Source organism: Meriones unguiculatus, chromosome 11 (genome assembly GCF_030254825.1).
Source record: "Meriones unguiculatus strain TT.TT164.6M chromosome 11, Bangor_MerUng_6.1, whole genome shotgun sequence".
NCBI classification, from domain to species: domain Eukaryota; kingdom Metazoa; phylum Chordata; class Mammalia; order Rodentia; family Muridae; genus Meriones; species Meriones unguiculatus.
The window spans coordinates 73,249,113-73,275,264 of NC_083359.1; the positions used below are offsets into that span (position 1 = coordinate 73,249,113).

Consider the following 26,152-nt stretch of genomic DNA (forward strand, 5'->3'; position numbering starts at 1 on the left):
TTGCAAGCTCATTAAGCTATAAATTATTTTTGAAAAACAATCCGAATAATCACATGACATAGGCTATGGATAATACTAGAAATTCACTCCCAGACTCACTCCCATGAGCTAGACTGGGTGCTGTAGTGGGTGTTTCCCCTACCCTGCTAGAGTTTGAGGCCACAGGTGGGGTGTGAGTGGAAGGAAAGTACTAGTGGCCGTAGAGAGAGCCTACCAAATGCCCCTGACTCATGGTGTGTCCGTCAGCTTACACACCCCACTGTGATCACAGCTGGCACCCACTCTGTGGACCTCTGTTGGAGGTCTCTGCATCTGAACAAAACGTAAACCACAATGTCCACTCCAGGTGGAGTTGAAAGCTGCCTAGCTCAGGTGTCAAGAGTGGGAAGCTCTGTTTGGCACAGATGGGACAGATGGGCATGCGCTCCGTGTGCTTTGCCTCTGCGTGCTGGAGTATGCCCCTCCCTTTGCCTGGAACGCCTCCCACTTGCCACAGTTCATCCCACGCGTGTGTAACTTACCTCGCCGGTCCGCAGCGGCACACCATAGAGTGAGTAGCTGTGCATTCATTGACCAAACACACATTAAGCAGTCGCTGTGTCTGCTCAGGATGCTGGGGAATCCAGTGATGAACATCTCTGAGCTTATTTATTTCCCTTACTCTCACTGCTCTTCCCGGTCGCTCTCTTGGCTATAGTAATGTTTGTTCTTTTAATTTTGGCATTAAATATTGTCTTACGTAATAACACTTACTAGTAAACTAGAAATATGGGCTTAGATAAAAGGTTTCAGGTTAATTTTATCTTAATTAGAAATTCAGAATCTGTACGGATCAGACCCAACATTCATTTAACAGATATTTATTGAGTGTTTATAGTGTATGCCAAGCAAAGGCAGGAACCAATGACTAGAATGAAAATTCAGCCATTGAATAGAAGAACAAATGATTAATTTAGATAAATGTAATAAATACTGGGTAAAAGAATAGATTAAGGGGGCCCAGGCGTGCTGGGGGTACAGGACTGATAGCAGGCTAGAATGTATAATAAATTGTATTAAATATGTAGTCTCAGTCAGGAAGAGCTGTAGCCAGCCTAGAACGTGAAGGAAATGTGGAGATGTGGAGATGCTGTATTACTAATGAACTTTATTTTATTTTATTTGGTATGTATGGGTTTTGCCTGCATGTATGTCGGTGTTGTATGTGCATGCCTGGGACCCAACAAGGCCAGAAGAGGGTGTCAGGTGCTTTGGATCTGGAGTTATAGACAGTTGTGAGCCACTATGTGGGTACTAGGAATGGATCTGGGTCCTCTGGAAGAGCAGTCAACGCTTTATTTTTTTATTTTTATTTTTTAACACAAGGGTTTATTTGTAGAAACAGCATAGGACACTGGTCATCTTAAACAGTGTGTAGGTAGGTGTGTCACAGCAGTCCATCTGTCCTCACTTTGGCAGAAGCCTTTCTTATGGGGCCTTCACAGGGGCTGGGGCACCGTCGGGAGCCTGAGCTGGGCCTTCGCTGGAGCTGAGGCCTCTGCCTTGGTTTGAACCTGGGCTTTGGTTGGCAAAGCCTACTACCCTTGGCCATGCAGCTTCGAATCCACTTCCCAAGCTTGGGGTGAGCGATGAAAGCCAGACAGCTGAGTTTGCAAGGGGGCCCTTTGGCATCTTGGACTTAATGGCTGCAGGCTTCACAAGGGCCTTGATGGCCTCTGCGTGAGCCTTTGCATTGTTTGCCTGCATCTTCTTCAGGCTTTCTTGTCATGCTTCTTGGCAAAGCGCATGTTCCTCAGGAACTTGGGGTCGATCCCCTTAAGAGACTCATATCTTTGTGCGTAGGCCATTTCTGTGCCATTTTTGGGACTGGTTGTGTGTGGTGTGGTTCTTGGGCTTGGTCCTGTCTGCCCAGTTACCCGTGGTCTCTTAACTATTGTCCCTGTCTAATCCTAATGGCCTCTCAAAGGCCTCAGTTCAACAATGTAGTCAGATTGAGTTCTACCTCTCACTTCTTCATAGTGGGGCCTAAAGTCCACTGTGTGGAGCCGCAGGGGACCCATGGCATTCAGCTTGAGTGAAGAATCCTAAGAAGACATGATTTCCCAAGGACACATTCAGCTGCCTTCAAGATGCTACTTGTAGAAATGTCCTCATGCAGAGCCTAAGCAATACAGAGATGATAAGAACTGCTTGATAATGAGAGTGCCCAAGCTCTAACACGATGAAATACGGAAGGCTTACAGCCAGGTCTTCTGAACAACTTCCATTTGATTAGTTTTGATCTGTAAACCCACACTGTTTAATACACAGTTGTTTTTACCATTATCAGTAATGATAATAGGCCTGGAATAATTTATATGCCATCATAGTCATTTAATAAGTAAACACTGCTGTGCTGTAGGGTAATTGAAGAGACATTAAGAGCCCATTCTAATTCTTTAATTCCACTGTGTCTTCCTTAATCACAAAAATACCGCCAGGAACTAGGAATTCACAGGAGGCATTTGCTGGCTTACAAAACTACACTTGTCTAGGAAGGAAATCACATGTGCCTGTCTAGTTAGACCTTTGACCTGTTCATCAAGGGTGGAGGTTTTTTTCCCCCTTTATATCATTCCATGGGATATAATTACATCACATAACTCAAAGTTTTAGCCATTACCGAAATAGGTATCAGAGGCACCTACACTGTTCAGCACTTCGGAAGGTTTTCTTTTTGGTAGTGGGTAGGTGAACAAGTTGTTGCTATAAATAAGGCAGGTTGCTGTGAGGCTTGCATCCTGTTTGGAAGCTGATTTCCTCCCCTGTGTCCATTGGTAGCTGGGAATTTTCTACCACACGGAGCAGGTTGTTATGATTCAGCCTTGACGGAGAGCCTCAGAGTTAGAGCCACACCCCCTCCTCACTGCCCATCAGCAGGGAGTTACACTTGAGCCAAGCCTAATTTACACAGGCACTTGTTACAAGTTATTTTATTTTTTTTTAATTTATCTATGAGGTGAGCTGTGCTCTGTGTGTGGTGATGACTCAGAGCTTCCTTTATTGGTATAGAATGGATCCATTTTTAACGATGCTGTCTGAGCTCCACCGAGTGTACAGAGGTTATGTGTTCTTTCTGCCTCTCTCCCCATTAGGATGAGCAAACTACCTATTAAACCCCAAGTTCTGCCAATCCGTAAGGCAGACACTAGTCACACATGGCCATGGAACACTTGAAATATCCAGACTGAGATATTCTGTATGTGTGAAAGTTACATCAGCATTTAAGCAACGAAGCCCGTGTGACTAAGTTAATGATTTAATGCTCTGTGTGTCAGTCTTACTATAACCTCATCATAGAGCGTAAAGTGGCAAACTGAAGTATTTTCACTGCTTTGTGAGCTCAGTTAATTAGATTGCCTGTTTGATGAGCTCAGAGAAAGGGTGTGGAGGGGGAAACCAGAGGGCACAAAGCATATAAACCTACTGGAAGCATTACAGAAAGCGCACCTGTCATTTCATGCATCCCTATGGCCACATTGGAGGCATCCTACAGCCCAGAGACAGATGAGCTGGGGTTTGGAGGGGGGGGGGTGATCAAGAGGGTGAGGAAAGAGAAGGGAGATGTAGCTTTGACTCTAGAACTTGCCCGTCCTTAAAGAAGAATACAGCCATAGAAATCACTGTCTATATGATAACCAACTTCCCTTAGTCAGCCTTAGACCCGCAGAAGCAAAGTAACTTACCTCAAGCCCCACACAATACAAGTGGCAGTCACAACTGCTCTCTAGATTAAGGGCACCGTATAAATTGGGCAGCCCTTACCCTTAAGGATGCAGTCCTGAGGATGGCACGCAAGTGCCTCTGGTTTTATCGCAGATGACATCTTTACCTCCAGCTTTACCTTACCCAGCTTGACGGAAAAGCTGATGATAATCACACTTGGACTGAGTACTACAGGATGTTTAGGTTTGTTCTCTGCTCAAGAAGAGAAGCCCTGGGAGGAAGTAGTGGGGCCTCCCGAGTGAACCCCACTAAGCAGAGAGGAGCCAAGGATGACCTCTTTAAGCAACTGCTGGGAGGGTTAAAGAGAGATCTGGGCTCAAGCTCTGCCTGCCTCCAGGTGAAAAAGCTGGCCTTTATCTTCGACATCCCACTCACTAATGCTAATTACTTCCTGGCTCCTGGGCACAGCCCGGGCCTGTGGGGGTCCTCCCGCACTAAGCTGGGAGCACTCTCCGATCTAAGGGGCAAAGTGCCATGGGGCTGGAGATGTAAAAACCGTTCAAGTCATGGGATAAGTGTATGTACGTATGTACAGCTGTATCATCAGCATATAGTCCATGTCATCATCACTTGGTTGTTTTGGACACAGGGTCTCAGTCTAGCCCAGACTGGCTTGGAACTCACCATGCAGCCCATACTGGCCTCCCAAGCTCAGCAGTCTTCTGGCCTTAGCCTCCTGAGGGTGCCTAGCAGGTTTTAAGTGTTTTTAAAATTAGCATGTGTTTTCCAAAGGACAGTTAATATATTTTATAGATGTTAAGTCGGAAATACAAAGTTCCCTATAACTCTCTTCATTTCTTACTTATTTTCTTTCAGTCACTGTACGTTTTACATTGTTAAATCAGCATTGGTATATACTTTTATAACTTTGGCAATTAAAACGATCTTATTTTTCATGACTCTCCCAACTCAACTGTTGTGACTTTAGTCATCCCATTCCAGTGAGGAATTCTATTTTTCTTTGCCTAAACTTGCTGTAAGTTAGTTATTTAACAAAACACCTTTGGCCTTTCCTGAAGATATCTTCAAGTGCTTGACGTTTTCACAAATCATAGAGTCGAGCCCAAGTGTAAGGCCGTATTAAGCGGCTAGTTTGTGAGACAGCACATACTGACACAGAGTCCCAGGCCCTCAAAACCCACAGCGGTTAAATGCTTGCCAAGCGTCTTTTGGCTTCAAGCAGTTATGAAAATTGGTATGCTGTGTGGGATCAGCTAAACCAGAAATTAAACACTACTATGCTGGCAGTATTTGCTCCTCATCATAGGTCAGGAATGTAGACAGTATTTTTATTGGTTCATGATTGCTGGGGTTCCCATTTTTTTTTAAATGACCTGGTCCCTAAGGACTTGAGCCCTAACTAGTTTACAGTCCCTTCAAACCTAAGAAGGACACCACGAATTAGTCCATGTTCTCGCTTTCCTACTCAGAGTAGGTGATATGTGGTCAGGCACTTGGGGCTGTCATTCCTTAAGAAGAAAGGAGAATATGGCTCCATTGAATTTTTAGGTCTTTGGGAGAAAGTTATAAATAAGGAAATGAAATTTATTACTCTACGTAAGCTAAACCATAGTTAGAAGTTTTAAGTATGGTTAGGTCCATTTTGAAGTTTAGCCTACATCAGACTAGAAACTCATTGTCTGCCTATTATTCTTATTCTCACTTGATGGCCTGATAGAATGAGTTATTTATTGCTATGACCCTGGGCAAGGATATAAATTTCTTTGCTTTTTAGCTTTTCCCATTTTTTACCTTAGAATGATTACATCTGACTTGCCTGCCTCATGAGATTGCTATGGGAATCAAATGAGATGTTGTAAACTGTAAAATCTGACAAGTTCAAGGTCGATGTGGCTGTTAATCACCGGTAATGGCGATGCTTGGAGTACTGCCAGAGAGCAACGTCAAATACATGCCGGACCCTGTGGGTGTGTCAGGCTGGGATTTGATGGAGTGATGGCAGTTTGTGCAGCAGTTTGTTCTCTGAGGTTGACCTGGTCCGATCCCTATACTGCCTGCTTCTGTGTGGTTAAGACTGTGGTATTCTGGGTTCACAAGGGAAGGCTGTCCATAGACTCAGATGGGAGAAGTCCCTTTCATATGTCCTGAGCTATTGGAACACATTATACTAGTTCGTAAGTAGCCACATCCAGGAACCAAATAAAGTTCTAATAAGACTATGGACAAGTCTGTGACCAGGAGGGCATCTTCCTTATTTATTTAAAAGCACAGCCGTGCATTATGTTTTGTCCAGGTTGCGTGGGGAAGGCTGGCCTGTAGGGAATTAGCCACAGCACTTCCTGAAATGGCACAGAGAGGCACATGACTCAGTTTCTATGATTAGGGCTGACAAGCAGCCTGCGTGTGTGCATCATACCTGCCTGTAAAACATCTGATGGTAGACACTTTGAAACTCAGCTTTTAAAGGGGGAATGAAGTCATTTTCATTTGGTTTCCTGACATTTGGAGGCATCATTCTTCGAGAACAGTTCGTCGGTATCTTGAGTGCCAGTTTTGGACTTACTGCCTTGGGACACAACCCTGCTCCTACAGCCATCTCTGTTTGTCCTGGCTCCACAGAAAGTTACTGATTCTGTCGTTATCCTATTGGCCTCACCCTATCCAGGTAGTCAAGTCCCACAGTGTGATAAATGAACTCATGGCCAGAGATAGCATTTCAGTGCATCTCACCTTGAGACCACAGAGGATTTCGTAGTATTCGGAAAGAGGAAACGAGTGACAATATCCTCAGTTTTGGACAAGGCTGGACATGGGTCATTTTTATTTTTTAAGGCTTTGAAAGAAAAAGTTAAAGCGAAGGAAATGAAGATCATTTGTCCTAGAGAAGAGAAGGCTATCACATACAGAATAGCAATCACACATCCACTGCACACACAAAAGGGGACAGTGAAATTAACCAGGGTTGTATCTGAGGAGTTACGTCCAGTCAGTGACTGTGTCTGAAAAGAGCCAAGAGACTCTTAATGGGTTTAGAAATGTGCCTTTTGACCCTTCCCAAGTGGTTACCATTTTTCTCCATATTCTCAGATAAATCCAGTTCTTGTACCAGTTTTTTAAAATCTTACTTTGGTAACTATAAGCTTTCATTGTATTAAGTGGACGAGCAGCCGTCAAAAAGGACAGTACTTAAGGGGCTGATGGGGTAGCAAGGTTGTCAAGACCCTACAGATTCGAGCATCACCACTTTCTGTCTATTTCCTCTGTGTATCCCCACCTCCTCCCCCATGCCTGTAATCCACCGGTGCAGAATCACCGTGGCCCTAATCCCAGACATGCTAGACTACAGCTGGGGATTATTAGCCATTGGCGCTTCTGATGTATCAGAATCACACACCCAGCGCTACAGCAGGATCTTTCTCTAAGTGTGTCCCTGAGCCTGCAGCTCGAGCCCTGCCCAGAAGCTGACTAGATATGCAAACTCTTGGCCCCATTTCAGGTCCACCGAGCCAGACTTGTGGGAGTGCCTCGCTCAGCAATTTATTGAACAAGTCACATAGGGTACATTGATGCTTACTGACATTTGGGGGTGGGGGAGGGCTCTAGGGTAGAGTTGTATTCCCTCTGCAGCTCTCTAGAACGTAAGGGAGGGACTCATTAAGACAATCTCATTATCTTCATCTCTTGGGTTTTGATTGTAACCATGAAATTTCAGATTAGATGGAACCTTACCGGAGGTTTAATCTGATATTCCCTCAACCACTTTAATCCCTCTCTTCCCTTCTTTCTTTGATCATTTGATAAGTCCTGTGCACGAGGGATTGAAGAAGCCTTGATTAATACAGACAGCAGCCTTTATCTTCTCAGAGCCTCCTGGATAAAGGAGAGGCATGTCTGACATCCTCGTAGGAGCTATAAAATGATAAAGGCTGTGCTGGGGAGACTGTGATGCCACAGAGGATTTACCAAAGCGATCTGAGTAAGTCTTCTACTAAGTTACTCAGCCGTGACACAGCGTCGGTTCTTTGGAGAACATTTGACATCTTCCTGGAACGTATTTCACTTTGAGAGAAGCCTAGGTGTTAGAGTTCGAGTCAGCCACACTCTGTCTAATCTTGCCATCCTGACTCCAGGATCTGAATCTACAAACAGCAAGGCCAAAAGCTCCTCTTACTTCGAATCTTCTCATCCACGAGGATCCCTTCCTTCTGGGTTTCTCCCTCCAAGGCTGTGGGATGTCTGCATTATTTTAGTCAAATTCAGAAATCCTCTGCCCTTGTTTTTCTTTCCTTTAAAATATTTGCAACCTATTTGGGTGCTCTGCAAGAGAGATCGTACAGCGAGATAAGTGTGGGGGAGAAAATCTCAGAATCCACTGACGTGTTTGTTGTAACCCACACACCTAAAGCCCAACCTCACTTGCTTTGTAGATGACGCATTAGACCTCTGACTCACAGATACAGGGAAACCCAGGCTTATGAGCAGTCTTCGAATTTAGCACTTCACAATGACATACCTTAAGTGGCAGAATAGTGTGTGTCTGAGGATAGGGTTTCATCTTCTTGTACAATGTTCAAATGTGCACATACATACAACATGCCAGAAATGCAAGAGAATTTAAAGACAAGAATTTCACAGAAAGAATTTACTTAACTGGTCTCTTGATGTGAACCTACAAGGTGTGTACAACATGCACCAATAATTTTGTGGTTGTTTTTGGAATTAAGTTTTAAATTGATTTCTCCATATTATGTTTTATTATTTTATTATTTTAGATTCAGATTCTGTAACCTAGTAGACTGTGGAGACCTTGGAGTTAAAAACTTTCTCCATTTTGTCTTTATATCCTCAGGGCCTACCCCCAGTTTGTGATATGTTAATAGGTAAACAAGATTTGATAGTTAATGTATTATGTAGATAGATGTATACATTTCCAAGGAATCGACAACGCGTGAAGGTGCTCTTCAGATTTCCCTCTGTGACGTCAGTAGCCTCCGCTCTTTAACAAGCACTCATCATTTATTTTAATGGGTTTTGCTCAGTCCATTTGCATTATCAGCCAACCTGAACTTCTTCAGTGTGCCAATCAAAACCATGCAAGCCGCTGGTGAGTGCCTTGCTAAAATCTAGATACAGGATGTCCTCAACAGCCTTCTAACCAGCCTATCTGATATGTTTATCTGAAGGAAATGAGGCCGGTCTGCCTTTACTTCTTCTGAAGACCACCATTTCCTTTTCTCTGTTGACAGTCTTTATTGACAAGTCAAGAATTCATGAGATGACGGCTCATGACTCATCGGTGTGCTTTTCTTCTGTGTGGTTAAACGTTTTCTCAAAACAATGTTTCTTCACTAGACTTTTTTTTTTTTTTTTGCATTTGTTGAGAAGTGCTCTGTCTCCTCCAAGGGGTTTTTGTGTTCTCACCCAGAGCAACCAACACGGGAGTTCTGAAATGTGTACATGTATTCCTGACATGTTCATCTTCTATGCCCAACATGTCCGTGTCTACTAACTCGCACATGTATGATGTGAGTAGTAGACTTATGAAGGTTTTCTAAGGTGTGTTTCAGGGATGTTTGCTAATTTAGAAGTTTCTTCTCAGTATCTGAGGTTGGCCCCTTTGATGTAGTATTGGGTATTTATTTAGTGTAGTCACATATAAATAGTTTTTAAAGAAAAAAACAAACAATCAAAAAAACCCCACTCACTGTCATTTTATTAGCATGAACAGCGGCCGTTATTAATTCTACTGAGGACATTTATATTTACGTGGCTTTAACTTTAGTAATGTAAATTCATGGTCTGCTTAGACTACTGAACAGCTGTGAAATGAAGAGTTTAGGGTAGATAACTCCTGCCATGTCACCAAAGTCCTGAATCATATGATTCCAAACTTTACAGTGAACTACCCCATGAAAATAACTTCAAACATTAAGCCACAGCATGCACACACACACATAATATGTATCGATAAAATATGTTATGTTACATAATAGCGTATGCCTCCAAAATTATCTCAAAGTAGTTCTGAAGCAGTAAACCACAAAGGGTTAAAAAAAAGGGGGGAGATTTGGAGGTGGGTGCGCCTTTCTTGTCCGTAATTTAACTACGAAGCTCTGCTCCTAATCTTTTGCAAGGTGAGGGTTTTATGAGACACTTTCTAATCCACAGTAGTGACTCAATAGAGCGTGGTCATCTTCTCATCCTTGCTCTAGATAAAACACGAGGACAAGCGTCCTCCTCACTGGAACTTGCCCAGCAGACCACTGGGAAATGCCATTGAGGATAGTTTAGAAGAGTCTGTGGTAAGGGAACCGCAGCAGCCTGGGGAATGCTGTTACATAACCTGCCCAAATCGCCAGGCAGATCAGTTAGCAGGACTTGGTGTAGGTTATCCATAAAACAGAATTACAAGGCAGCTCACAACCCCAGATCTGGCACAGCAGCCGGAGTCACAGCATATACCAACTCTACAGGCCTGCGAGCTCTGGGGTTTCCATTAACTCAGGCATGTTGTAAGTCTGTACACGTGGAAAAAAACAAAAATGATGTCTCTCTGGCTGGCCTGCTGAATAACTGTCCCCAAGAGGCCCAGGAAAGCAAAGTTTCCCTTGCAAAATCCTTAATCATCTCTCTCAAATATGAGTTTTCCATGCAGCTGCGCGGATGAGGACAGGGGAGAGAGCAGGGAGAGCAGTGCATTCCTAGACATTTCTTGGCCCTGGGGATTCTGAGTGTTAAATGAATGGCTACAATGTGTCTCCCACATGGCTCCTAAAATGCTTCTAGTTTCCCAGTGTTTGTCTGCGCCCTGGACTTTATGAATGTTTTACCGTCGAATTGGAGAGACACAAAGAAGGCAAATCTAGCAAATTTTCTGGTTCTTGGGAGATAAGATGTATGGGACAGAATTACAGTTTTCAAATGGTTTGGCAAGTGAGGCTGATCGCAGAAAGTTGTCTTCGTATGGATAAGCTTTAAAGGCTGTCCTAAAATCAAAAAGTAGAAACGCAAGTTAGGAGCCGCTTAGGTTGGCAAGCGTCTCACATGAAAAAAAAAAAGTTTATGGATTTTATTGCATTTCAAGAAAGGCATGAGTCACCCGGAGGCTGTGGCTACATTAAAGAAGAAACCAGAAAGGGGGCAGGAGAATATTCCGTGTATTGGGGTGAGAGCTAGAGCCAAGAGGATGATAAATTAAAGGACATCACCGAGGAGAAAAAAAAAAAGGGTCAAATTAAGAAGATCCAAAGGGTAAGTTATTTAAAGAGTGCTTGAAGGAAAATCAGTACACTCCATGGATGCCTGGAATTCAGCCCTACCGTATGAAAGGGGCAGGATGTCAACTAATTTACTCTGTAAGAGGGAAATTGGGTGGTGTGCGCACATGTATGTGCGTGCATTTATGTGCTCATGCGCTTGTGTGTGTGTGCATGGAAACATACTGGCTGGAAAGCAGGGGGAAGATTAAATACTAAAGTAATTAGAGCAGTGCAGAAGCAGAAAGAACCGTTTCATCAAATTCTGAGCTTTCTGTCACTAGAACAATTTGAGCCAAGGCCAAGAGAGTGTGGCTCTGGCATTCTGAAGGTTCTCGGCACTGAAAAAGAACTCACAGCCAGCGACCATTAAGATCACTCCTGATTCTCATAGTCTTTGATTTAAGTAAATCGTGAATGCCAAGGCCACACAGGACACGACAGAGCCACTTGGCTCTAACTCTGACCAGCTGTGTGACCTTCAGCTAAGGAATTTACTCCCCTCAGCCCCCCACCCCCACCCCACCCCCAGCTTCTTCATCTGGCTTTAACAAATGGCTCAGTTGCTCCCTGGTCCATCTGGGCCCTTGTATGGTCTTAAAGTTACAGTATGTGGAAAAAGGAAGTTCCGGCCTGCTCAATACCTGCCATAAGTCTTCCTGCAGAGGGAAAGCTTCATGGGACAGCAGGAAGGCCCCCAAGGCCACTGAACTGAACCCCTTGGTTTGCTTATTGGCAGGAGAAAGGGTGGCGGTTGCCAGGCTGCTGCGTGTCCTCTTGAGAACTCAGCCAGGAAGCTGATCACATAACTGGTAATCTGCTCTCTCACACACCTGAGTTCAGCTCTGCCTCTGCAAACAACCAAAGAGAAACGGAGGTCGTGTTACCACCACACTGCACAGCCCTGTCTTCAGCAAACCTCGATCTCCATTTGCTTACTGAGCTAGAGATTGCCTTTTGAGTTTTGTTTGTGATCTCCAGAGCAGACACTCGCAGGGAAACTTATTCTGCGGCAGATTTCTTTTCCAAGTTTTTCATAAGTCAGTTTTGTTTAATTAGCTTCTAAGCTGAAAATCCAACAACCTAGATCTTTCTTTCCTCTATAGGAAGGGGAAAACTGAAATTTCATTTGTCCTAATGGTAAGAGTTCTTTGTCCCTCTGGATTCCCTTTCTGACTGGCTGTGGCTTCTTCTGCAGCCTACTGGGTTCCTTATCCCTTTCTTCTCTGCCTCATTCCTATATTCTTACATACTTCCCACCTTTCTGGCATTTTGTCTTTTGTCTAATGCTAATAGCGTTCTCTCTGAATCCTATTTCCTTCCATCCCCCAAAGATCTTTAGCAGTGTACTCATCAGTATCCATGTCAGTTTGGTTTGATAGAGACATAGAAGGCAGGGGGGCAGGACATAAAATATCTCCTCTGGTTACTGAGGTCAGCGGGGGAAGAAGGAAGAGAAGTTCTGCTGCCTGTGGAGCACGGAGGAATTTAAACCTTCGTTCCTTGGCTGGCAGATCTGGCCATACTCACCCCATCCAAATACAGTCACATTTTCTCCCGTCTCTTCATTTCCTTGGATTGGAAATGAAAACAGCTGTTAAAAATAAGAGTGCATGAGTCATCTTGAATCTCCACTCGGTAATTACAGTTTCCATCTCACTCTGTCCAGCCCCTCCCAGTGTGCTGAGCCCCCCGTATCACACTCCCACTGCGGGGAGAGGACCGAGGCTGGTGTTGGCAATGTTATAGCACAACCTTAATTTTCATTCTCTAATCCTCTGAGGTTAAACACTGAATGAGCTGCCAAGCCAAGAAAAATAACAAGAAAGATGATACTTCAATTTAAAAACTTGATTTGTGGGATGGGCCATTCTTTCCAATTTTCCATTTTGGAGAAAATCTCTGTGTTGATGTTAGAGATGGCGGTTCTCCGACTGTGATTTTGAAGGTGTCACTCCTGGGCTTGCTCCATGGTCCTCTCACTGTGAAGAATGCTTAACTCTTGTAGCTGCTATGCCCTGCTCTGTGTTTTCTCTTTTAAGCGCCTGGTGCTTTATAACCCAATAAACCTCATAGGAGGTAATCACATCTCTTAGCTGTCACCTGCCAGGGAAGACTGATTCCCTTAAGTTGTGCCCAGTCCCCGTGACAACCATTTAACTCTGGGTAATTCTGCTGGTCTAGAGCTCTAATGCCACCCGTCCTGCAGTGAATCCGCTGGCTTTATTCTAATAGCGTCTCCACATGTAGATTATAGATTACATGTAGATTATAGTTTCTAGCGAGACAGCTGCATGCCATAGTATAGTGGAAGCTTACATCCCTTCATTTCCCCTTGCTAGGGGCGGATCTCTTCTTGATGATTTCATTAGGTGTCTGTGCATGTCTGTGTGTTTGTGTATGCCTCTGTGTGTATGTCTGTGTGTGTCTGTGTGTTTGTGTATGTCTCTGTGTGTATATCTGTGTGTTTGTGTATATCTATGTGTGTATGTCTGTCTGTGTGCGTGTGTGTGTGTGTGTGTGTGTGTGTGGTGTGTGTGTGTGGTGTGTCTGGGCATGAAGCTTAAGCAAATTAGGACCAGTGCATGCTAAATTAGCTGTACTTCCAGAAGTGCCTGGCTAGATTAGTTTTAAATTTTAATTATATTGATTGATTGATTTTGTGCATATGTGTGAATGTCTGTATATGCCACGATGTAGCTAAGGGGCAACTTGCAAGAGGTGGTTCTTTCCTTCGACCGAGTAGGTCTCAGGGACTGAACTCAGGTCCTCAAGCTTGGCAGCAAACACGGTTACCCTCTAAGCCAGAGGTTCTCAACCTGGAGGCCATGACTCCATCAGCAAACCTCCATCTCCAAAAATATGTACTGTACAGTTCGTACCAGTAGCAAAATGACAGTTATGAAGTAGCAACAAAAATAATTTTATGGCTGGGGGTCACCACAACATGAGGAACTGTATTAAAGCATTTGGAAGATTGAGAACCACTGCCATCTTGCTGGTCCAAGATTACTTTTGAAGTTCATTTCCCACATCAAAATCTCGACAATTCTGTTATCCTTTTCCTCCTCCAAGACTAGTTTCAGCTGGTGTGGTGACACATGCCTGTAATCTAGCAGCGGGGAGAGGGGCGGGGGAAGGGCTGGGACAGGATTGTGAGTTCCCGGCCAGGCTGGGCTTCAGCCAGAGTCCCTCAGCAAACCCCAAGCAAAAGACCACAGCTGGTTTAATGTGCTGTGAAGGAAGGCACATAAAATGTTCTCTGTGTGTGTGTGTGTGTGTGTGTGTGTGCGTGCATGCGTGCGTGCGTGCGTCTATTTATTCAAGATAGGATCTCTCTGGGTAGTTCTGGATGTCCTGGAAGTCACTCTGTAGGCCAGGCTGGCCTTGAACTCACAGAGATCTACTTACTCTGCCTCCCAAGTGTACCACAGCCCAGCAGGAAGACACATAATGAGATCTATGGGCCCCCCGGCAGGTTATTCAGTCCTAGCTGCCTTCTTCATACCTTAAATCCCTGGGCTGGATGGCCATTCCTTTCTGGTGATATGTTAGTGCTCAGATATGACACCATTAAAAGGCAGTATCTTTGGAGGGACAAGGTAGGATGCGGAGTCAGACGCCTGCCTCACTTCTCACCTGGGTCCTCCACTCTGTCTCTATGACCTTAGGCGGTTCATTCAGCTTTCTTTGCCTTGTCAGCCTCATCTGTCAAACGAGGTGATGACAATACTTTGCTCTGGGATTTTTGTCAGTTCTCAATGAAATAGGTGATTTGCTATGTGTCATCAATTACCATTTTCATTTGCATAAATTAGCATGCCGTGTAGACTTGCTTTTGACAGAAGGGGCTGGTATCAGTTCACAAAGTAACTGGACTTTAGTTTGGGTTCAGCTGCATCACAATGGATGGCTCCTGTGAGAGATTTGGTTTTGGTGGCAGGTAGTTACTGGGTACCCAGGGAAAGCATTTGAAGTGAGGGAGAAGGAGAGAGAAAGGGAGAGGAAAGTGATGGTGGTCCTGACCACTTTGCTCAGTAAAGTGATAGAATTATCAGCTTGGGGGGCGAGTAAGCAATGTGACATATGCCTACAAATGAGCTTCTGATGGACCGCTCACTCAGCATTCTCTGTCCTCGTGGTTTCATGCCTTATAATAGAAAATGTTAGTTTCATGCCTGATAATAGAAAATGTTACTTCCTCGGCCCGTCACACTTCAAGAACCACAGGGGGGAAAATGCAAAATAGCATTTGTCTTTATTAAGTGTCCCTTTTCTTTCTTTTAGATTACATGAAGCAGACGACATTTGAAGCCCAAGCCTTTTTAGAAGCTGTCCAGTTCTTCCGGCAGGAGAAGGGTCACTATGGCTCATGGGAAATGATCACTGGGGATGAAGTCCAGGTAATGAGGGGCTCAGAGCTATGGCTCCTCTCTCTCTATCTGTGTGGTAGGAGGTCAGGGCCACTTAGTGAATGATATGCAGAAAGTTGCACAAATAGAAGATGTGGTTCCCAATTTCCCTCAGCTGCCTAAAAGCATTTAGTCAATGAGCCGTTGGGTACCTAATACGAAGACCATTAGACCTGGCCTTCAGGAGGCCTTCAGCCCACGACGATTCTGTAAATCTGTAAATGCCGAAGTTGGCTCACAGTGATCAGGCTAAGTGTTCTTTGTTAGTGTTTTAGAGTGCCAGAGGCTCCTCCCCTCTCTGTGTTGAGTGTGTGTGTACACATCCACACGTATATTTGTATATTCCCAACCTGAGAACACTTCAGAATTTCAAACAGTTCTTAGTCTTGGATACTTTGCAGAAGTGCATCCATTTAAAACTTTGAAAAGATGAAAGATCAACAATACTTTTTGCCCCAAAGAAAGCCCAAAGCATAAGAAGCGGAAGCATTTGATACTGACTAGCCTAGCAAATAGACAACATATAGTAACAGATATTTAGTAGAGAGACCTGTGTTAAAATGTTCTCGTGTGGCGTTTTAAATGTTCATATCCTGAATCTGTCTTGAAAATTTCATGGAGTGGGAAGGAAAGTTTGTATGAGGGAACTTGGAGGCACATAAAATAGCTAAGTGACTTGTACAGTCTTATGCATTCAGTAACTCTGAGGCTATACCAGGCTTTATGCTGGGCGCTTGTGCTTTGAGCTCACGTGAGAGAATGGTTCCTGCCTGTACAGATGATGGTTTCAGGGCTATATATGAGTGGACAGGTGACAGAGGAAAGCTGTTGTTCGCCCCTGATTCAGGAGACTAACACTAACCAGGGGGATAGCCTGACATAGTTATTGTCTCTGGGAGTTTGGCTATGCCATTTGCTTTGTATTTTCTTTCACTTAAAATTTTAATCGCAGCTGGGTACAGTGGCACAGGCCTGTAATCCCAGCACTTGGGAAGGCAGAGGAGGTGAGTTTGAGGCCAGCCTGGTCTACAAAGCCAGGACAGCCAAGGCTACATAGAGAAACCCTGTCTCAAAACAAAAACAAAAAATCTTAATATTATATCAGTTCACATTCCTTTACAATGAAAACAAGAATTTAGTAGATTTTCTTGGGCATTTCTTTTGATGTTTTGTGTGTGTTTTCTGTCACCTTTTCCTCTAGGCTAACATGTACTAAGTGCTACATAAAATGCAGGAGAGCTGCATGTTCTCTTAGTAGGAATGACTCACACAAGTATGACAGGGCTTCGTGGTGATGGTTATGTTAGGCAAAGCTCCAGGCAGAGCCGTGTCTCGGAATAACTTGCCTGGCAGACTGTTAAGGTGAAAATATTTGTATGCTGGTAAAAGCATCAGCGTATTTTCTGTGTGTCAATATGAGCCATGAGCTCTATCACATGAAATCCTGAGAGGGGACAGTCTGCAAAAATGTCAAGTAGCTGCAGGTGAATTTATTATGTCCTTTTAAGTTACCAGGTGGGTGAGAACAGGCAGGAACAGTGCTGCCTGCTTCTAAGACCTGAACACTTCCCATGTTTGAGGGCTTGTCTACTCCTTATAGACTAATCTTCATTTAAAAGATCTTCACTGTGATCCTCTGAATTGATACACTGACCTTCAGTAGCCCTTCAGTAACAGAGGGTGTTCCTTGGTCCCAGGGACCAAAGGACATGGGCCCTGCCCTCAGAAGGGAGCCTTTCTTAGCCTCACCCCCCTCACAGCTTCCAAGCTGAAGGGAAGCACAGTGGTGTGACCTCAGCGAGTGTGCTCTGCCTGGAAGAGTAGGTCTCATCATGTAGCCCAGGCTGGCCTCACATTCTTGCCCCGCCTCCTTCAGCTTCCTTAGTCATCTAATGGAGTCGTACACCACCCTGCCCTGCTTGGTTTGTTCATTTTGATTAATCTGATGACACATTTTGTCTCTTATATGTGTGATGGAATTTTCATCCCCACTTTCCAGCAGTTAAAATTTCCTACCATCTTCTCTTCTTTTTGAAATACAAAATTAAGCTGGGTGCAGTGATGCACGCCTGAAATCCCAGCACTCAGAGGGGCAGAGGTAGGCAGATCTCTGTGAGTTTGAGGCCAGCCTGGTCTACAAAGTGAGCACAGGACAGCAAAGGCTACCCAGAGAAAACCTGTCTCAAAAAAACAGAAAGAAAAAAAAAAGATTGTAATTTTTAGGTTCCTTATGGTAAACCTCACTGCATCCTGTTTTCCAGGGAGATCAGAGAATCTTCATTATTATATTTATTTATTAGATTAACTACTTTTCCCTAGAAGCATACAGGCTTCTCTGTTGTTTAAGGCATGCTGGCCAGGGCAGGCAACACCAGAGCAGCAAGGAGAGGGACAAAGTGATGTCAGGATGAAGAGGGAGATGGTGTTGGCGTGAGATGTGGTTGACCTTTGGCACCACGGGCTCTGCCAGCTTCAGGGTTATTCCCAACCCCTGCCAGCCCACCACTTGTAGCCTCTCTTCCCTGTCTTTCTTTTTTTCTTTTTCTTTTTTTCCCAGACATATTTTCTTTTCAAGTCCCTAAGTTGTAACGTAGAAGCAAATTTCTTGGAGCCTTGTGTGGGAAAGTGCGGAGGAAAACTGCAAGCCCACCCAAATGGAATGTTGCTTTCTTTGGTCTTTGTGTGTAACATGTGTGTCTTCTCAAACCCATTCACACTCAAGCTCAAAGCCAATCCAGTCTCTGCAGAAGGACAAACTAGAGTAATTGTGTTTCCTGAGCGCAAGGCTTTTCAACCATGACAGCAGTTCTCATTAAGTTTTGCTTTAGTCTCCATCTCTCTTAGCTCGCTCTCCTCATGACGTGCTCGGTAAGCCTTGGACATAGGTTCCAAACAAGAACGTACTCACCTGCGTAGGATTGTGGCCTGTGGAACATTAGTTACCCACTGAATCGAATGGCTGAACCTGATGATTTCCATAATGTTTGCCTACGTCAAGCTTCTTCTAAGGTTCCCCAGAAAACAGCCATTCATCTCTCAGTTGGCCACAAAGAATGATTAAGAAAGATAAGCACAAGCCTATTAGTGAACTTTGAAGGCCTGTGAATCTCCTTCATCCTGCGAGGTGGGTCCACAGTAAAGCAGATGGCAGCCCTTCAGACTGAGCCTAGCCTAGCAGCTTTCCCCGGAGCCCACCGGCTGAGGGAGCAGCCTGTTCAGTCCAGCTAGTTCCTCACACCCCTCCATAATGCAGGCCTGGAGAAAGGCCAAGGCCCATGAGCTTATGAGGGTTTCCACTCTCTTGTGGCTGACCAGTGAGCTCAGAGAGAACTTCCTTAATTCCCAAAGTGTAATTTGAATTTTTATGAGAAGGAGGAGGTCAGTTGTTTTGGGTAAATATTATTTCAACTTCCTAGACCAGCTGTCTCGAGTGATCCTCTGCTCTGCTGCGTGATGCCATTCTCACCAACGTCGTCCTGGCCTTTTTGCAGAGCTTAGTCTGCAGCCTGCTATAGCTGCTGAGCTGTGACCCTGGTAGACTCCTGGTTAAGTGACTCTGAGCAGCAGAGCTACCCCAAATCAGGGCCAGGGGCAGAGAAGGAACAGTGGGGCGTTATGAGTGGACACGAGGAGTACTGCTCAGATCCAAGGGAACGTGAGCATTGATCGGCACAAAACTTTAGGATAGATTTGGGAACGTCCCTACACAGCACTCTGAAAATTTCCGATGTTCCCTTAGTTCTGCTTAGCCTACAAATGTCAAATTGTTTTGTAGTATTTGGCGCTAACTTATCTTTCTATTGTTTGCCTAGCAGGGTCCAGATTTTTTTCTGTTTTTACTTTTATTTATTTATTTTTACTTTTTTGTTTGTTTGTTTGGTCTAGTGTTTTTTTTTTGTTTGTTTGTTTTTTGTTTTTCCAAGACAGTGTTTCTCTATGTGGCCTTGGCTGTCCTGGATTCTCTTTGTAGACCAGGCTGGCCTCAAACTCACAGAGACCCACCTGCCTCTGCCTCCTCCAGTGCTGGGATTACAGGCATGTGCCACAGCGCCCAGCCAGATTTCTTAATGATACTTTGCATAGACAGTTGCAATATTCCAGCCAGTACATGGATAATTAACAGCTTAAGGCAACTTTCTGGCTCCCTTCTTGAGTGCATGACTGCAGCCGAACACTCCTGTAGAACACAACGAGGTCTTCATTCCATCACCAGGGAATGTTTAAAGTAAAGGTTGGCGCTTGACAGCGCGTTAGTGAACACATTTTCAGCAGGCCACCTTGGCTTTCAGGAAGCATCAGGGAAATGGTGGAATTATCCATCTGGTGATCTAGAGCTGAGGTAAGGAGCCACTTGCTCTCTTAAGGGACTCTGTTCTCGTGGCACTGCTGGAAAGTCGGCATAGCAGTAGCCAGTTTGGGGAATCAGGTTCTAACAGGCCTCTAGGTTTGACTACGGAAAGCAGAGTGACAGGAGAGAAGAGAATTTTTATGCCATACACATGAGCGCAGGTGGCCGTGCGTCGCTGGAAGGAAATCCCTTCTCCTGGGAGCCAAGAGACAGTCCTAAACAATAAAGAAAAAAAAATCCTCCCATAGCGATCCAGAATGTTTATAAATGACATACTCCACTCCCCTTGAAAACACAATGAAATGATGAAATGTTCTTTTGCTTAACAATGTAAGCTTTAAAAAAAAAGAAAACCAATTCTGCAGCTTTGTCTTGGTTCTTTTTGGTTTTGAGACTTAATCTCACCGTGTAGCTCCCACTGACCTGGGCATGTTCAATCCTCCTGCCTCAACTTCTTAAGTATTGGGATTATAGGCACATGCACCCTTATCCAGAACAATTCTTCATTTTAATAAAACTTCTTTTAAAAATATTTCGAAGTAGGCAGTTTCCAGGCATGCACAACTACCTTCTCTTTCTCTCTCTCGCTCTCTCTCTCTCTCTCTCTCTCTCTCTAGCATCAACAGTGCCTTCATCTTTCTGCACCTGGTTTGTTTTGGCATCTGTTTCCTTGCAGGCTATTCCCATTCTTGCGAGCATCAGCGTCTCCCTTGTCCTTCTTTAGGGGACCCCTGTTAGTAAGCTTGGTGTCTTCAGAGGAGGTTTAGCCAACCGCCTGGAAGAACTTCTTCCTTTTTGTCCATTACCTTGACCCTACCTCCCGCAACAGCCCCTTGAGCCTCTGGGCACAGGAGCAACGATGGAAGACGACACAGTGCTGGACTAGGCCGTGCAGTGAGGGCTTGGAGCGATCTGACAGTTGTTCTCGCCTCTGCTTTACTCTGCTCCTCCTTTTTACAAACATCAGAGGATGGAGAGCATGTTTGGGAACAGTAGGAGTAGGGAGAATGAGACATGTGGAGGTCTGAGAAAGAAGGATAGTCCTAGGACCACGGAGCAGGCTCGGGGCATCGTGCTCAGACTTGATTCTCCCGCTTAAGGATGCCCTATCTGCCACTGAAAGTTTTCTTCTCATTCTAAATCCACGAGGTCTTTTTAGAGCTTGAACTTGAGGAAACTCTTCTTCCCATTGAGATAACAGCAACAGAGGGTGAGGGCAGACACTTGTTCCCCGAGAATGTTGAGGGATAATATTTACCCTCAGAGATTGTGAACCAGGACTTCTTGCTCTGATCATGTGCACAGCCATGAGTTCTGTCCCCAGCATCAACACCCAAGGTCTCTCATTCTTCATCACCCCCTCTCACCTCTGTTTCCCTGTGTAGCTCAGGACAGGGGTGCCTTTGTGAGACCTCTAGCTGACCATCATCTACTGGTGCCCTGCGGGCTTCTCCTCTCTGCAGGTCCTGAGTAACCTGGTAATGGAGGAGCTCCTGCCAACCCTTCAGACCGACCTGCTGCCTAAACTGAAGGGGAGGAAGAATGAGAGGAAAAGGGCCTGGTTTGGAGTAAGTGACAAAGTTGCTCTGCAGCTGCGCTGTCAGAATGAACGTTCTCATCGCTTTACTTTTTTAGCGCATTTGGTGTTGTTTTAAAATAATTCCTTCCTAGGCAGAAAAAAAAAATGTCCATCTTGAGGCTACTCAGTCTCACCGACAGAAGAACCAATCTAAACAGAGTTGAACTTGAAATTTGAACGTGTGCTCTGTGTTGTGTATGTGGCTCCCTCCTCCCTTCAGTAACTACTCCGCTAGTCATAGATCATGTGCTGTTCCGCATTGCAGCTCCTGGAGGAAGCCTACAATCTGGTTCAGCATCAGGTTTCCGAAGGATTAAGTGCCCTGAAGGAGGAGTGCAGAGCTCTGACAAAGGGCCTGGAAGGGACCATCCGCTCCGACATGGATCAGATTGTGAACTCAAAGAACTTTCTAACTGGGAAGATCAGAGGTTGGTGGACTGACCCCTTGGCTCCTCCTAACAAATAAGCTGTCCGCTTAGAGGTCTGCACAGAGAGGGGCTGTGCTGAGCCTCTGTATCCACAGGTCTCACATTTGTGGACTCTTCCGACCACAGATTGAAAATGCCCAGTGAAAATGTGTCTGGAGGACAGACTTCTCTGTTACTCCCCAAACAACACAGTGTGACAACTATGTGACATCTGTATCGTAGTCAGTATTATAAGTGAACTGAAGATGTCTTAAACTACAGGAGATATATGGTTGGGCGCACACACATTCTATTAAAAGGCTGTATCATTTGACAGCAGGAATTTTAGCGTCCTAGGATTTTGGCCTCCTTGGAGGTGGGGGTGGGGATCTCAGAACCAGTTGCCCTCAGATAGTATGTCTGGATTCCGAGGGGCGTTGAAGCTGAGGGAACCGATGAGGGACAATGGCAGCTGTAGCAGGAACATGCTGCAGTAGTGTCATTAAGGGCCTGGAGGCTTTGTAGACTCAAGATGGAGGGACTCTTGCTTCCTGCCTTGTTATGTAGCTGTGTGTTTATGATGGAGAATGAGTTGTTATTTGACAGTAAGCCTCCGATTTTTGGCTAAGGGTCAGTAAATCTGTATTTGTAGTGCCAAGTCAGAGCACATATTAGCCCGTCTCGTGTACTTGGGGAGGTCGTTCAGCTTCTATTTGCCTTAGTCTCCTAATCTGAAGTTGGAGGGGCTGGTGAGAGTGTGGTTGGCAAACCGTGATCCTCAGATTTCCTAGGTGATGTCATGTTGAACACAGCCATGCTCATTCATGGATACATAGTCTAATCGGCTTTGTGCTACCACATCAGGACCGACCTATGGGACCACATAGCCACAGGCATTTACTGTCTGACCCTTGACAGACCATGGCTGGGCTATCTCCCTCTCCCCCCACAGAAGTCTTCGCTTGCTTGGAGGGCTCTTTGGGATACTTTTGGTGGTTCCCTGTTCTAAGTCCTATACCCAATGCATAGAGAGCATCTAATGTCACTATGGAGGGAGGGCAGGTAAGCTCCTTGGCAGTTGCTTCTCAGCAGTATTTCTAGACAGTGCATTGTTATTGCTTCCCGGCAGTTATTTCTGAATAGCTCAGTTGACCACCCACACATCGAACATTCATTAAGTACCCGAGCTAAGCACCTCCAAGCCAGTGGGGAAGCTTGGGGTCCGGTGCTCCTGAGGCCGCCTCTCTAACAGTCTCTTTGACCTCATCCTCTGTGGCTCTCTGACTAGCAGTTGTTCCCTGGAAGAAGTCTTGTGAGGAAGTAACTAACAGGTAAATCTTTTTAAAACGAAGCATCAGGCAGTTGCAGTGGACTCACCAATAATCTTAAACACTCTGGAGGCTGTGCTCAGGAGGATGGTTAGTTCCAGGCTACCGTGGGCTGGAAAAGAAAGTGTGACATCAGAAAACAAGAGAAACAGAGGGGAGGGAGAATAGGAGGAAAAAAGGCAGAGAAGGAGGTAAACATGTCAGACACATTTTAAGCGAGCCTCTGGTTCTCTCCCTTTAAAACAAAGAAGGAAGTCAGCTGCATTCATGAAGGGTATCATATTTTGGGAAAGCTTTGGGAGCATGAAGTAGTTGTCTTACTCAGTTCTGTTGCTATGAAGAGACACCATGACCATGGCAACTCTTATTAAAAAGAAAAAAAGCATTTAACTGGGCTTGCTTACAGTTTCAGAGGTCTAGTCCACGGGGGAGCGTGGTGGCACACAGGCAGACATGGTGCTGGAGGAGAAGCTGAGAGAGCTATGTCCAGAGGTGCAGGTCCCAGGAAGAAAGACACTGGGCCAGGCTTGGACTTTTGAAACCTCAAAGCCCACTCCCATGACACACCTCCTGCAACAAGGCCACACCTCCCAATCCTTCTCAAGTAGTGCCACTCCCTGATGACTAAGCATTAAAATATATGAGCCTATGGGGCCCGTTCTCATTCAAACTGTCAGAGTAGCCATCTCTCCGTTTCCACCCATATAGCACTTGGGAGTAAGGCCACAATCTGTTCACTAAAATCTTATTCTACTTATGCTGAATGTAAGGACTAAGAGGCTTCAGGTCAACACACTTTTACATACGGAAGACACAAAGCATTTTGTAGATGCTGAGACAAAAGGAAAATATGATAAATGCTCCTGGAGAAACCAGAACAAAAAGGACAATTTCAGAAAACTGGAGCCCTCTTCCAGAGGGTACTGTTTTAGTATTAGGTAATTAGAAAATATGGAGAATCCACAGTCCTGTGCTCTTCAGGTGTCCCAGCAATTCTCAGCGCTCTGAAAATGGTAAACTTGTCTCCTCCTCACCATAACCCCAAGGACAATTACTTCTACAATCTCCATTTCACAGACAACAGAACTGAGCATGGTTAAGGACACCCGGAGGTGGCATGCAGCGGGTTCTGACCTCAGCCCCACGAGCTCCACTAGGCTTCTCCAAAGCTGCCAGGAAGGCTCTTTAATTAGTGTCACACCCATCACGGTCACCACAACCTCATCCCTGTGTACTTGAAAGAAGGCACGGTGTATATGTGTGGGTTTTTTTCCTTCCAGGAAACCCGCAGGCCATAGTTCAGGAAGTCTGGAGGTGGGGGGGGTCATCAGGCTGACCCAAGGATGTAGCGCATGAACTGGACCCCGAAGGCATGCTGAAAAGGATGCTTATACAAGCAGAAGTGGAGGAAGGCAGGCCCAGGGGAAAAGGACACTGGGTGAAGGGGTGGGGTCGGGGCTGGAGCACACTGCAGCCAGTAGCAGGCAGGGAAAGCTGAGGAGAGGAATATGGACCATTCTCTTCCCACCTCACAAAGGACATCTTGGGCACTGCCAGATCATTGCTGAGCGTTGCCAATGCTTAGGAGTATTCTGAACCTGTAATTAGATGCTTTTCAAACAGTTCTTCTCACAAAGTTAATTAACTGACAGTTTATTTTCTTGGCAAGCACTTTTGCAATTTGGTTTCAAACAAGTCCTTTTTTTAACAAATTTACAAAACTCAAATTTGTTTTATTTTTTGAATCTGTCATCAAAAGGGTCTTTCTTTGATTATTTCATACATGTATACAATATATCTTGATTATGTCCGTGCTCAACTCCCCTCTTTCACTCCCTCTCTACGTCCCCTCCCTCCTCCATCTTCATTCTCTCTCTCCCTCCCTTCCTGCCTGCCTTCCTCTCTCCCCTGCCTCTCTCCTTCTCAGCAAACCACAGAATCTGATTCATGCTGCCAGCTAGAATACTGACTGATCTTCTGCACACCCTTCTTCGCACCCCATTTATTTGAGAGTGTGTTTGTATGTGTGTTTGCATATAAAAAGTGTACATATTTCACATGTACAGAGGTCAAAGAATATCTTCAGGAGTCAGTTCTGTCTTTCTGCCATGTTGGGGATCAAACTCAGGTTGTCAGGCCTGGCAGGAAGTGTCCTCATTTACTGTACCATCCTGCTGGCCCTTGTACAGGTCTTGAGAAGGTAACCATAACTCAGTGAGTTCATGAATGGGACAAAGAGGTGGGCCCAGCTTTCTCTTTTTACCGTATGTAAAGCGAAAGGGTTGGACATCCCAGGCCTTTGGCTGTTCCCTTTTCAGCTCTGTGATAATGTAACAGAGCTGTGTGACCCACTGAGCTTCTAGTGGCTCTTCACAGTTGGTAGCGGGGGTCATTAGGCTGTCCTAAGTATGTGACGTATGAACTGGACCCCGAAGGCATGCTGAAAAGGATGCTTATACAAGCAAAAGTGAAGGAAGGCAGGCCCAGGGGAAAGGACACTGGGTGAAGGGGTGGGGTCGGGGCTGGAGCACACTGCAGCCAGTAGCAGGCAGGGAAAGCTGAGGAGAGGAATACGGGCCGTTCTCTTCCCACCTCACGAAGGACATCCCTGGTACTGCCAGATCATTTCAAGTGCACGGGGATGAGGTTGTGATGACCGCGATGGGTGTGGCACTAGTTGAAGAGCCTCCCTGATACCTGGCAGCTTTTGGGAAGCCTAGAAGGGGCTGGTGGGGCCGAGGTCAGAACCCGATGCATGCCACCTCAGGGTGCCAGGAATACTCCTGAACCATGGTCTCAGTGTTGTTGGCTATAAAATGGAGACCATAGAAGTAATTGTTCTTGGGGTTATGCTGAGGAAGAAAGGGGCTTACCGTTTTCAGACTGCTTAGAACTGCTGTGATGCCCGAGGAGCACAGGACTGCGTTCTTCCAGGGGCGGGATGAAGCTTAGGGAAGGAGGCATTCTGGAGATACTTTAGGTCTCAGAGCATCCAGCAGATTTCCAACCTGATGAATGCCCACAAAGGATCCATTATGCCAGCGTGCTCTGCCCACCTGAACCTGCCCATGGGGCCATTTAGCTGTGATGTGGCCT

The 26,152-nt window shown here is 45.3% G+C and overlaps 1 protein-coding gene across 1 annotated transcript in view; it reads left to right on the forward strand.

Moving 5' to 3' along the window:
- Niban1 (niban apoptosis regulator 1) overlaps positions 1–26,152 on the forward strand; it is a 152,693-nt gene that overhangs the window by 105,753 nt on the left and 20,788 nt on the right. The window contains exons 6-8 of the mRNA XM_021640023.2: positions 15,270–15,385; positions 21,206–21,310; positions 21,587–21,749. Coding sequence (XP_021495698.1) covers positions 15,270–15,385; positions 21,206–21,310; positions 21,587–21,749 — 384 coding nt within the window. The remainder of the gene's footprint in view (positions 1–15,269; positions 15,386–21,205; positions 21,311–21,586; positions 21,750–26,152) is intronic.